The 14,904-nt window shown below is 36.8% G+C and overlaps 1 protein-coding gene across 8 annotated transcripts in view; it reads left to right on the top strand.

Moving 5' to 3' along the window:
* The window catches only part of ksr2 (kinase suppressor of ras 2), a 216,164-nt gene that overhangs the window by 96,763 nt on the left and 104,497 nt on the right, over nt 1–14,904 (top strand). For all 8 annotated transcript variants that reach the window (XR_015490503.1, XR_015490504.1, NM_001423542.2 and 5 more), the window contains exon 6: nt 13,582–13,757. Coding sequence is in view for 6 of the 8 variants with exons in the window: in NM_001423542.2 (NP_001410471.1) it covers nt 13,582–13,757 (176 nt within the window). In the remaining 2 variants the exon portion in view is untranslated. The remainder of the gene's footprint in view (nt 1–13,581; nt 13,758–14,904) is intronic.

Genomic DNA, 14,904 nt, shown 5'->3' with positions numbered 1-14,904 from the left:
CCGCGCTTGGACACTTACATATCATTGTCATCAGTGACAGCATTGCCACACACGAACAACACAAACAGATCATTTCCAAAAACCTCTGACAGCTCTACAAAAACAACAGTTCACTGGGGCTGCTTTTATTGGGGACATTTATGTTATCTGGAAATATATATTGTGTATGATATATACATTTATTGTTATTAAGTCATTAAAATAATAAAATTAATTATTCATTGATTTAATGGTCACACTTTACAATAAGGTTGTATTCGGTAATGTTAGTTAATGAATTTACTAGTAATGAACAATACCTCTACAGCATTTATTAATCATTGTTAAACATTTACTAATGCATTAATCAAATCTAAAGATGTACTTCTTTACATTGATAATGACAATAAACTAATTTATTAACTAATGTTAAAGGTGCAGTATGTACGTTTTTCACTCTGCTATTGCATAAATGTGCCATAATATGTTCACAGAGATTTAAGAAACATGACAAGTTTCAAAGTTTCAAACATTCTCGTTTATCTGAAAAACAATGCTAAAGTTAGATATTCTGCTTTGAAAATGTGTCACAAAAATGTGTTTGAAAATGTGTCACAAAACAGATGCTTTATACACATAAATACTTGTGTTTATACATGTTCATTACTAACCTTTCTATCAACATGATTTGATTATAACTGAAGATCAGTGATAGTGCGAAACAGCCTACTGTAAAGTCTGTGATTGTGAAATAAATAAATAAATGTAACATATTTGAACACATACAGACCCTTACAGTCTCTGATATGTTACCAATTACAGAAAAACTACACACAGCAGACATTTAAGCCTTATTTGGGTTCAAAAACGACATGCAACATACAGCTCACAGTCAGTGCAAACCTCTCATCTGTAACTTTAATCTTCAGCAGCACATGTAACCTCTGTTAGAAAGTAATTCGGTCATTCTGAGTTCATAATAGTCCAAATGGTGATGATAATGGTTAAACATAGCGGTTTGTTCATGTTTTATGATGCAGAAAGCATCTGTGTTTTCCAGCTTCTCCTTCTCATTAGGTCCTTTGTTCTTTCATTCATTAGTTATTTTGTTCATTCATTCCTTCCTTCCTTAGTTTGTTTAGCCCTTCCTTGAATCCTTCCTTCATTTACTTGATCCTTCCTTTATTTGTTTTCATTTATTCGTTTATATGTTGTTCCTTCCTTCATTAGGTTCTTTGTTCATGCATTCATTCATTCATTCATATGTTCATTCGTTCGTTCGTTCCTTCCTTCCTTAGTTTGTTCAGTCCTTCTTTGAATCCTTCCTTCATTTATTTGGTCCTTCATTTGTTAGCTCATTCATTAGTTCGTTCTTTCATATTTTGATCCGTCCTTTATTAGGTTCTTTGTTCATTCATTCATTCATTCATTCGTTCATTCCTTCCTTCTTTAGCTTGTTCACTCCTTTGAATCCTTCCTTCGTTCATTTAATCCTTCCTTCATTAGTTCGGTCCTTCCTTCATTTGGTTCTACCTTCCATTCCTTGTTCAGTCCTTCCTTCATTTGGCCCTTTCTTCGATTATTTATTTGTTCCATTTAGTGATTGTTTAAGGCTCTTTAGTGATTTCAGTCATCATACAGTCGACATCCTTCATTTTCTCATCAGTCACATGCAGTCTATAAGAGTCTCTGGGTCATTGCGTGTTAAGATTTTGGACATCCTCTTAGACAATTTCAATGCTTCCAAAAGGTTTGCTACATTTATAAAGTGCCCATGTCTTGAGGTTGTTCAGTATGATGTGATTTACTTTCTATGTGCGATTTGATTGGACAGGAATTGCAGGACTGATTTTTCTACTTTAGCTAACCACCATACACTCTCAGAAATAAAGGTATGTGAGCTGTCACTGGGGTGGTACCTTTTCAAAAGGTACAAATTTGTACCTAAAAGGTTCATATTAATACCTCAAGGGTACATACAGTATTAGTACCCAAAAAGCTCAAAAGTGTTCCTTTTAAAATTTGTCATTTTTTATGAACTAATATATACTTACAGGTACCAATATGGACCCGTTAAGTACAAATGTGTACCTTTTGAAAAGGTACCACCCAAGTGACAGCTCATGTACCTTTATTTCTGAGAATGTAGACAAGAAAGAAATAAAGTGGCTGCAGCTTGCTGGTAAGTAATAGAGTAAAAGTACCAATACTGCATTAAAAATGTACTCAAGGAAAAGTAAAAGTACACATTTTTAAAACTACTTAATAAATTACAATATCTGAGAAAACCTATTCAATTCCAGTAAGTATTTGAGTATTTGTAATTTGTTGCTTTACACCACTGGTAAAGGGTGACCAAAAAGTGGTACGGTACGGTTCGATTTTAGGTACCTTTTGACAGTGTTAAAACGGTTATAAAAGCGTTCCCGAGCGTACCACTCAGTGGAAACAGGCCATTAAATCAACCTTTGTTGGTGTCGTCAATCTGGCAACCTTCTCTTATGTGTGTTTTGAACCAGGCGTGCAATAGGCCTACCTAGTTCAACCACTGGGTGTCAACCTCACATACTGCACCTTTAATGAAGATGAATGAATACTGTAATAAATGTATTGTTCATTGTTTGTTCATCTAAGTAAATACAGTAACTAACATTAACTAATGCAACCTTACTGTAAAGTGTTACCTATTTTACTTTGTCACATTTATTATTGATATACATTTTTTCTGAATAGAAATAATTTCTTAGATGATTTAGTTCTTTGTGAGTGAGGTATTTAGCATTTTAAAGCCTTTTTTAAACAGATTTCTTGTTTTATGAATCATTAAACAAGCCCTATTGAATTTTGTTGTTTTAACATCCATATCAGACCTCATACTATGTAACATTGTAACACAAATGGCAGTCTATTTGGCACTTTACACCAAGTGTTAAATGTCAAGACACCAAAATAAAGAGGGCAAGATGATAAAAAGTAAAAACAAAAAGACCATGGAAGGGAAGAAAACAGATTAAAAGCCAGAATGAAGGTCTGTGATCAGTCAGTTGTTCTGCCTGTCACCCCGCTGATCCATCTGTCTGTTTGTCTGCTGTTCTCTTTCTTCGTGTTTTCTTCCCTTTTGCGTTCACACACACCTCAGTGTTTTGCTTATCTCTGCACAAAAACAAACACTGTCAGGGTTTATCAAATCCACACACCGATGCATCGTGTTCTCAGAGTCTGTACATTATCATTACACAAACATTCTCACAAGTACAATGCGATCCTGGATTAATATTTACGTTTTCATTTTTATTTGAAAATGTAATCCATACCCATTTCCTACCCCTAAGCCCAACCGTAAATGTAAGTTATTCCTAAAATCAAAGGGGATAATAGTTGGATAACAATCATGTAGAAGTGCATAAACCAGTAAACAGTAAGCCTAAACTTAACCTTTTAAGGCCCGTGGTGTTCACTTTGCTATTTGGGCTCATTGGAACTTAATTAGAATAAAACCTAAGTATCATATTTTTACTTTATGATGACCCAAATGGCCTTAAACACCCAGCAGGCACAAGATGTATACATGACGTCAGATTGATGTTGTACCCAAACGTTGTGGGGACGTTGCATTTTGTTTGGAAATGAAAATCGGGTTGACGTCAGAAGTCAACGTCAGGCTGACACTAATGTCTGCCGTCCAACCTAAAACAACCAAATATCAATGTCTAATAATAATGTTACAGCTTGACGTTGTGTGGACGACTATGACGTATATCAGACGTTGGATTTTGGTTGCCATACCTGACCAATAAATGTAAGTGTTTGACATCAATATAATGATTTTTTAAGATGTTGACTTGACGTTGGATTTTGGTCACTTTCTAACACAAACTAAAATCAACCAAATATCAATGCCATTTTAACGTTTAATAACGACCTCAAATGACATCCTTAGATGCTGACTAGATATTGAATTTTGGTCACCTGACATTACAACCTAAATCTAACCTAATATTATCGTCTTATGAAGTTGTGTGCCTGCTGGGCGATGACTAAATCCACTACAGAATGTTACGTTTACACACACCCACAAATTGCATGTAAATGCATCAGCTTTTTTACGACGTAATACTCACTACACACTACTCTTGCATACTTTTAAAAGGTGTCATTTTCACTTTGAGTAATATTTACAACAGATTATTTTACTTACACTACATTTTTGGGCAAGTAATGGTACTTTTATCTCAGAATGATTTTTCAATACTATATCCACTACTAGCAGTAAGCAGACGCAGATGAAGTGTAAGTGATTTAAATGTGAAGTCATAGCAAAGATAAGATATAGACATCCTGTGGTGCGAATTGGGCGCTTTGTGCATTTGGCATGGAGGAGGACTTTGGAGCATTCGATTGCGCCCCTCGTAGTATTTTGTGAAAGGTGCTCAGCGAGTGTGGGGTCAGAGGCTGTCTATTAAGAGCTGTTTCACCCCTGGATGAACAGAGCAGGAGTTTGGTTTGCATTGCCGGCAATAAGTTTCCAGTGCATGTTGGACTTCGGCAGGGCTGCCCTTTGTCACCGTTCTGTTCATAATTTTTATGGACAGAATTTCTATGCACAGCCTTGGGCTGGAGGGGGTCCGGTTCGGGGACCATCTAGGATTTAATTTCTGTTATTCGTAGACAGTGTTTTACTGTTGGCTTCATTGAACATGGATCTTCAGCATGCACTGTGGTAGTTTGCTGTCAAGTGTGACATGTCTGGGATGAGAATCAGCATCTCCAAGTCCGAGGCCATTCTGCTCCATTGAAAAAAGGTGGTTTGTCATATCCAGGTTGGAGGAAAATCCTTACCCCAGGTGGAGGAGTTCAAGTATCTTGGGGTTTTGTTCACGAGTGAGGGAAGGTTAAAACATGAGATTGACAGGTGGATCGATGCAGCGGCAGCAGTAATGCGGTCGATGTGCCAGTCTGTTGTGGTAAAGAAGCTATAAGGCAAAGCTCTCGACATACCGGTCAATCTACATTCCTCTACTCTCACCTATGGTCATGAGCTTTGGGTCATGACCGAAAGGACGAGATCTCGGATACAAGCATCCGAAATGAGTTTCCTTCACAGGGTGGCAGGGCGCACCCTTATAGATAGGCTGAGGAGCTCTTTCACCCTGGAGGAGCTCGGAGTAGAGCCGCTGCCACATCGAGAGAAGTCAGCTTAGGTGACTCGGGCATCTGTTTCAGGTGCCTCCTAGACGCCTGCTTAGGGAGGTGCTCCAGGCATGTCCCACCGGGAGGAGGCCTCAGGATAACCCAGGACACGCTGAAGGGACTATGTCTCTTGGCTGGCCTGGGAATGCATAAGGACGCTCCCGGAGGAGCTGGAGAAAGTGTCTGGGGAGAGGGAAGTCTAGGGTTCTCTCCTGAGACTGCTGCCCCCGCGACCTGGCCCCAGAAAAGCGGATGAAAATGAATGAAGGAATCATTTTACATTACATAAAATCAACTGAAGCAGCTCGTATCACTTAATCGAGCAGGAAACTGCACACCCGGAGGCAGCGTTTATTGTTACAGGGGACTTAAACAATGCCAATCTCAGGAAAATCGCTCCAAAGCACTATCAACACATCACCACAAACACATGTGGTTACCGGATTTTAGACCATTGCTATTCCCTGTTCTGGTACGCATACAAATTTCTCCCCCGCCCACCGTTTGGCATATCAGATCACTCTTCTGCTTACAGGTAGAAACTGAAACGGGACCACCCTCAGGACGTTTCAGAGCTGGACGGACCAATCTCAATATGTAGCATGCACTGCACTTTAACCAATCCATACTTGAAACAGTACTGCCTACAACTATGTGGACACCTATTCATTGCACATATCACTGTCAATTTTACATTGTCCTGTTTTTTTTTTTTTTTTTGAGGAGTATGCTGTTGTATTTTTAAATCGTATTTGCACTGTCTGTATTTTGTACTGTCTGGAGCACCTAAGCTTTTCACTCATCATGATGCTGATGATGTGACAATAAAATTTATTTGATTTGATTTGAAACTAAATTAACATAAAACATATAGTAGGTTTATTGATAGTATAACTTATTACAGTATGGTGAGCAAGATTTCTTTGGAATGTAATGTTTACTGAAAAGAGTCTTCAAGTTAATGATTTGTTTCATGTTATTAGTGTTTCCCTTTTAATTTACTGTGATTTTGCATGTCTGTTTCCGACTTTCTAGTTCAAAGCTTCATAAATATAAGGGCTTTTACTAAAAAGATGGTGCGTTTAATAAGAGTAAAATCTAAATCCTGTTCATTATGTGTGGAAGTGGGTTCAGTGAATAACCTGACCATTGAAAGTCAGCAATCAGAGATGTTTTGATGCCCACACTTTTCGTTTGATGTCAGCTCATGCTCTTTCATATTCTAGTTTTTCTGTCCACTTAGAACTTAATATTAGGTTGTCAAACACAAATTTGGCTTGTGGAGGAGTTTTTTTCTGACCCACCAAAACTTTGAAAGTGTATGATGATTAAGTTGTGCAAAAATGCTTTTAAAAAGTTGCTTTATGATTATTTTTCTTTAGTTATTAAATAAAATATGAAACCTATTTGTAATATTTGTAAATTTTTCATTTTTGAATTTGGATTTTAGGAAATGCTTTGGTTTTTAATAAATTTTGCAAGAAAGTGTGCAAATTACCCAAAGCAGCTACAAAACCTGTGAACCATATCGTTTCAAATATTTTATATTATAATGACTTTGTTTTGTGAAATATTATTTTATTCTACACTTTTTGGTGACACTTTTTCATTAGCATTTTTTTGCAGTACTGCTTTTAAATTTAGTTTAATAAAATTTTATTTTATTTTAATTTTTTTATTTATTATAGTTTTATATATTATTATTTTATTATAATATTATAGATTTATTTAATATATAGTATTTTTTAAAATCACAATAAACTTGTTTAGTCGAATTATTTAAATAATATTTAATTTAATTTAATAAATAAGAGACTAAACCGAAGGAAAAAAAAATTAAATTTGATTTTTTTTTATTTTATTTTATTTTTTTTTATTTTATTCTATTTTATTTTATTTTATTTAACACTATTGTGCAAACTACTTTATTAGCAAATTTTTGCAGTGCTCCATTTAATTTTTTATTTAATTAAATTATTTTTTTTATTTAATTTAATTTTAATATTTTATTTATTATTATTTTATTTATTATTGTTTTATTGTTTATATTATTTTTTATTATTTAATATATACAATTTTTATATTACAATTACCTTGTTTAGTTAAATGTTTATTTATTAATAAATAAGGGACTAAGTCGAAGGAAAATGATAGTTTAATTTAATTAAATTTATTTAATTTAATTCACATTTTTTTTGCAAACTACTTTATTAGCTTTTTTTTGCAGTACTTCATTGTTAATTTTAATGTCACTATGTTTGTTTTTTTCTGATGTGCAAAACCTTTAGCAGTGTTTGATTATTAAATTGTGCTAAGTGCTTTTAAAGACTTGCTTTATAATATTTTATCTCAAGTAACTACGTACAACAATGTTTTTTTCTGCATTTGTAAAGAAATTAGCTTGTTTTTATTTCATATTTTAATCATTGTTTTTATTTTTTTTGCTCTTTTATGCTTTTGCTTTAAGAAATGCTTCAGTTTTAACACATTTTGCAGGAAAGTAAATGTGTATGCTTAAAGAATGTAAAGAGTTTTTAAGTTCGCTCCATATTGAGATATGCATGTGAACCACTATAAAAGGAATCAGTGAAGCCTTTGAGCATTTCTTTGAACAACCCACGACACAGTGCATGCAAATATTCCGTTTTTCATCTCTATCTGGATCTGACAGGAGAAACACAGTTGATTTTTTATTGCAACTCATATATAACATCTGGCACTTTCAACAAATATCAGCTACTTTAAGGCCTCTTTCATTATCAAATGTCAAAATATCAAAAAGTTAAGACAAGACACTGTGAATAGAATAAAAACTAATTAACTAATATTAGCGTACTTACCTACGCTTATACTATGCTTAATTATGTTAAGAATTACAAAAATGTTTTTAAGTTTTCTAAAATATTATATTGTAATATGAAAATTAAGCAATGTTTAATGTAATCTGCCCTACTTTGCATACATTTCTGGATCAGAAATTTGAACATTATATAAAGTCAGAATTCAATATTTTGTAGAGCTGCTTGATTCTGGCTTAAATGAGGATTGCAATTTTTTTTGCTTAAAATAAAGATCACGATTTTCTCATGATTCTGTAAATGTAAAATATAGCTTAACCTGAGTGGGCTATTATTATTGTTATTTCTCAAACATATGGTAAAAAACTATAGTAATATGTGTAGGTCTACTGTTGGTTAAAATGCTCAATGCTGTATAGACTTGGAATGGTGGACTTGAACAGACATTAAATTGGTCATTAATGCATAGTAAAGTGATGGCATCAGAATACAACTATTCACAATTCTGATGTTGAATTATTATGTTTGAGACATGTGCTTGCAATCTGTCATTGACAACATTATTAGATCCTTTTTTCTACTGGTAAACTCAGACATTTGTCATTATCAGATTCCCTCTTGCATTATATTCAACATTATATAGGGTAGAGCAGTTATACTGACACAGTTAACCATTAATTCTCATGCACAACACGTGATCGATAAGAAAGAAAAAGCATATTAAATGTTTGTCGCAATCAAAACTCTATAATGTGATATGATTATTTAAATGAGGTGCTCGCTTTCGGTTTCATTTTCACACTTTAAGTGCAGTTCATACTTCCCGAGCCGCTACCAAACGATTACTCTGTTCCACAAACTGAATATTATTTACAACTTTGTTACCTGCTATTCACAGCCTATGCAGGTTCTGTTCACAAAAGTAGACTTCATTCAGAGGCGCGCGCCTGCCCTCTCTGTGGTAACAGGTCACGGTCAGCTCAGATCCCGTGTGATTTTGCTGCCGCGAATATATCATTACATTAAGACAGAAATGACATTTTTGGGTGAGTTATACCTTATAAACAGAATAAATAACTCTTTCAACACCATTTCAACACCGTTGGTGTCCATGTTGCTGAGCATTATGTAAAACATCATGAAGACTTGTGCAGCTGCCTTTGATGGCATCAAGAGTCCAGCTTTCCTGAACTTGAAATTATGATTGGCAGAATCGTAGAAATGCTGGAATAAGATTTAGGGCGTCTAGGGGGTTGAATCAAGATACTGTTAAACTACATAAACGTATTATTCTTCCGTCTTCCTCTTCTTAGACCATGTTAAGAACGCATCTCCTCCAACTATTCAGAACACATTAGCACCTGCCTAACAACTCCTTAGCAACCACCTAGCAACACCTTAGCAACAGCCTAGCAACACCTTAGCAACCCCCTAGCAACACTCTACCAACTGCCTAGCAACACCTTAGCAACCACCTAGCGACACATTAGCAACCGCCAAGCAACCACCTAGAACAGCCTAGCAACCACCTAGCAATGGCCTAGAACACGTTAGCAATAGCCTAGCAACACATTATCAACCACCTAGCAACACCTTAGCAACTGCCTAGCAACACCTAGCAACACCTTAGCAACCAATCAAAACACTCTAGCAACCACCTAGCAACACCTAAGCAACAACCTAGAACACCTTAGCAACCGCCTAGCAACACCTCAATGCCACAAGCTTAGCACACCTGTCTTTGGGAATTTTTGCCCATTGTTCTTTGCAGTACCTCTCAAGCTCTATCTGGCTGGATGGGAAGCGACGGTGTACAGCCATTTTCAGATCTCTCCAGAGATGTTCAATAGGATTTAGTCTGGACTCTGGCTGGGACACTCAAGGACATTCACTAAGTTGTTGTGAAGCCACTCCAATGATATTTTGGCGGTGTGCTTAGGGTCATTGTTCTGCTGGAAGATGAACCGTTGCCCCAGTCTGAGGTCAAGGGCACTCTGAAGCAGGTTTTCATTCAGGATGTCTCTGTACATTGCTGCATTCATCTTTCCCTCTATCCTGACTAGTCTTCCAGTTCCTGCTGCTGAAAAACATCCTCACAGCAGGATGCTGCCACCACCATGCTATTTGTATAGATGGTATTAGCCTGGTGATGAGCGGTGCCTGGTTTTCTCCAAACGTAACGCCTGGCATTCACTCCAAAGAGTTCAATTTTCTTCTCATCAGACCAGAGAATTTTGTTTCTTATGGTCTGAGAGTCCTTCAGATGCCTTTTGATAAACTCCAGACAGGGAGTGGCTTCTGTTTGGCCACTCTACCATACAGGCCTGATTGGTGGATTGCTGCACAGATGGTTGTCCTCCTGTAAGGTTCTCCTCTCTCTACAGAAGAACGCTGGAGCTCAGACAGAGTGACCATCAGGTTATTGATCACCTCCCTGACTAAGACCTTTCTTCCCCGATCACTCAGCTTAGATGGCTGGCCAGCTCAAGAAAGAGTCCTGGTGGTTCCAAACATCTTCCACATAAGGATAATGGAGGCCGCTGTGCTCATTGGAACTTTCAGAGCAGCAGAAACTTTTCTGTAACCTTCCCCAGCCTTGTGCCTCAAGACAATCCTGTCTCAGAATTCTACAGACAATTCCTTTGTTTTCATGCTGGGTTTGTGCTTTGACATGCACTTTGACCACAGGTGAACGCCAATTAAGCTGCTGAAATATCTCAAGAATGATCAGGGAACACAGAATGTACCTCCAGAACGCAGCAGCATGAGTGGTCTTCAATGAACCTAAACGAGCACATGTCACATGTCATGCTCGCATCAAATTCAAAGCTCTGATGTTTGCCTACAAAGTGACTTCTGGCCTTGCTCCTTCTTATCTGCTCTCGCTTCTGCAGATCTATGTGCCCTCCAGAAACTTGCGTTCTGTGAATGAACGTCGCCTCGTGGTTCCATCCCAAAGAGGGAAGAAATCACTTTCGCAAACGCTCACGCTCAATCTGCCCAGTTGGTGGAATGAACTCCCTAACTGCATCAGAACAGCAGAGTGACTCGCTACTTTCAAGAAACGACTAAAAACTCAACTATTTAGTCTCCACTACACTTCCTAATCTGCAATTGCCTCTCTGAATATCATACTAACTGTACTAAAAAAAAAAAAAAAAAAACTAATACTACTTATACTTCCCTTCTTAGACTTTACAGACCTGAAACTTGCCTATAGCACTTATTCATTGTTGCTCTTGGTTGTGTAAATTGCTTCCTTGTCCTCATTTGTAAGTCGCTTTGGATAAAAGCGTCTGCTAAATGACTAAATGTAAATGTAAATGTACCTGAGCTCAATTTAGAGCTTTACAGCAAAGGCTGTGAATACTTATGTACAAGCTTTTTTATTTTTAATGAATTTGCAACAATTTCAAAAACTCTTTTTTCACCTTGTCATTATGGGGTATTGTATCTAGAATTTTGAGGAAATAAATGAATTTAGTCCATTTTGGAATAAGGCTGTAACATAAAAAAAGTGTAAAAAGTGAAGCGCTGTGAATCCTTTCTGAATGCACTGTAGTATTGAGCACATTTAAGTCTGAGTAAAATCCATCCCTACGTGATGATTAAGAAAATCCTGCAAAGCATAAAAGATCTGTGGGAGAATGAAAAGTACAGTATATTATCTGACAAACGTATCCCTCTGTAAAAACCTTCAGAATACTGTAGATATGAATAAAACAGTTTGGTGTATGTAAGGGCTATGGAGATTTATGAGAAAAAAAGTCATTTTGAGGTAACAGCTATTGTAATTGAAATCTGTGGACACAAATGGATAAATTGTGAAATAAGGAACATTTTTCTATACATTAAACTGAAATAAAAACTTAATAAAGATCCACAAATCCTGTCAAAATTGACAAGTGACTCAAAAAAACCCCGCAGTGTCTGGCATTAATGAAGTTAAGAGAAAGGTGACAGAAATGGTGACATTTTCTAGAGAAGAAAAAGTCATATTCTCTGCACAGTAAAACATTCACTTCTCATACACCCACACAGAAAACAAATGGATCTAATTGGATTTGAATAGTATAATGTGTTTTTTTTAAATTGCTGACTGAGTCCTGCGATAACCTGTAATGCTGTGTTTATTCAGAAATCTCTCTTTGTGAGACTCAGTTGGAGAAATGCTTTTTTGAGTTTATTAGTTTTATGCAGAGAACTCAAAGTACTCAAAACAGCCACAAAACCATATACTGTACCCCAAATAAGGATTATGGACCTAAAGTTGTTTTTTGTTAAAAAATTACAGTGTTTTTTTTATTATGATGACCTTTTTTGTGTGGAATTTTTATAATTTAATTGAAACATTTTTGTCATTTTCAACTGCTTCATTGGCAAATAGTTTTCTATTGTTGATGTGTATTTTAATGTAAACATAATGCACTTGAGTTAATATGGAAAATTGTTTAATGCTTTATTAGCTATTTGCAAGCTCAGAATTTGTTAAAACCTTTACTTTATTTGTTCATTTTTGTTCAGGATTGGACTACAATTTAAATTGTAATTATTACATTTTGAGTTTAAACTTCAATCTAATTGAATTAGCCTAACTAAACTGTAGTCATTGCAGCCATTTTGTGGATGAACATCGTCAACTATCTTTGCTCAAAGACAGGCTAAGGGCCGCCGATGCGGTGTCTCTCATAAATGATAAATATTTTTAAATAGGCACTATACTTATAAATAAACTGCATAGATGTAATCTAAACAACTACATTCTTGACTTAAAAAGCCTCAAAAGTACATTATGTTGCCCAAAAGCAGGAATATTTGTCAAACTGTAGAGTGTCCTTTGCTTGTTGCTGTATGTGGTGGAGTAATACACATGGGTGAAGAGGCGTTACGAGTGCTGTTACTGGCAGAGTATTGCATGGCTATCAGCCAATCAGATACAAGAATCAGATAGAACTGTTGTATAAATATAAACACACGCACACATGCACGCACGCACGCACACAAACACACACACACACACACACACACACACACACACACACACACACACACACACATACACATACACAAAATAAATATACACAGTACACAAACAGTTTATGTGTTTTTTTTTAAATATAGGATTTTATGTTAGATGCAATTAATCACAAAGAATTTTTGACAGTTAAAAAATTATTTTATTTAATATTGTTTAATATTTAAATTTATTTAGTATCGATTGTTTTGATTTGTTGTGTCTTCATAGTGGTTATAGTAAAGCAATTTTATTTGGTCAAAAATCCAAATTAATTTTTGGCTTTCTAGAACAACTTCTTGTTCATCAGGATCTTTTGTCATTACTGAAGTTTCCAAGAGGAAATTTTGTCTTTGCTGAAGATTAATTTGACGCCCTCTGAATCTGCACTGCACTCTAATCAAGCCTCTTAGACCATCATTTTAATCTGTTTTTTAAACCATTAATTGCGCATCTTGACTTTGTGTATTCATGCATGAGTTTAAAAGCTAAATTTGTCACCAGAGCTTTTTCTGAAACTAGGTAAAACACTACAGTTGAAGCACTCTTTCCTCATCTTATTCAAGGCTGATTTGTTTTTTCCTCCAATTGTGTTTACAGAGCAAAAAAGAAGAACAAGCCGCTGAACCTGAAGATCCACAGCAGTGTTGCTGGAAGCTGTGAAAACCTGCCGACGCAGCGCTCGCCTCTGCACTCCGACCACTCACTTCGATCTTTCTTCTTCCCCAATTTTGTCCCTTCCACACCACCGGTTCACTCGGACACACCGTCAGCAAGTGAGTAAAGAAATAACCCTTAACCCCAATCAGTGGTGTAAATACTCAGATGACTTTGAGTAGTTTTTTCTGTAATTTACTAATTAGTTGTACTTGATGTAATATCATACCGCAATATTATTTTTTTCCGATATTACCGTAGTCGCATGACTCGGTAAAACTATAGGTCTTCTGAGAAAATTTGCTCAGGCGAATGATGCGAACGGGAGGTAGCGGAAACTACAATCCCCATCAGCCCAGGCTCGGCCATCATCCCTTGCGGTCTGTTGTCGCTACAGATACAGTAATGCGGAAATGGAGTGTGCTGCTAGAAGCAGGGATCAAAAAGAGCTGGAAATGATCGAACCTGAAGCGGGTGTTGTCGCCGCACGCGTACTGAATAGCGGTGTTGTCGCGCGTTCTAATCAGCTGTGTAGTCGATCAGACTAGTGTAGTCGATCGGTGTTGTTGCGCGCGTACTGAATAGCGGTGTTGTTGCGCGCGTTCTGATCAGCTGTGTTGTCGCGCGCGTACTGAATAGCGGTGTTGTTGCGCGCGTTCTGATCAGCTGTGTTGTCGCGCGCGTTCTGATCAGCTGTGTTGTCGCGCGCGTACTGAAAAGCGGGAAGGGGGGGGTTTAGCGAGCATACTCAAGAGCGGTGTTGTCGCGCGCCTACTGAAGGGCGGGACGGAGGGTCTGTCGCGTCGCGGGGGCACTTTTGATAATTTTGGAAGGGCACTTTCTATCCAAGACTAAAAAGGGCATGTGCACTGCACAGGTTGAGCACTGTGTGTGCACGTGCCTGCAAGTTGGGGAATACAACTAATAACAGTCATGGGGACTGCAGAAACACAGCACACTGTTCAGATTGATGCAGACATGAGACCTCTATCTCACTCATGGTTTGTCCTCTCAAGTGGGGGAAAGACAATGCACAACGTTACCCACTGCTGTCAACCTGGGCCAAGTCATATCTCTCTGTCCCAGAAACCTTAGTCCCAAATGAGAGGGTTTTTTTCTGTTGCAGGTGACATTGTAAATGCCCAGAGATACCAGCTTTTACCAGATTATAGTTATATGATAATTTTCCTTAAAACCCATCTCTATCTAAGTGAGTGAGTGATTAAATGTTGAATGTGATGAGTTTTCAACAATACTAAATTGAAA

The sequence above is a fragment of the Danio rerio genome, chromosome 5 (assembly GCF_052040795.2).
Source record: "Danio rerio strain M-AB ecotype USA chromosome 5, GRCz13ab, whole genome shotgun sequence".
Taxonomy (NCBI): Eukaryota; Metazoa; Chordata; class Actinopteri; order Cypriniformes; family Danionidae; genus Danio; species Danio rerio.
Note: the sequence above shows the minus strand (reverse complement) of the source record. Positions and strands in the feature narration are given on the sequence as shown.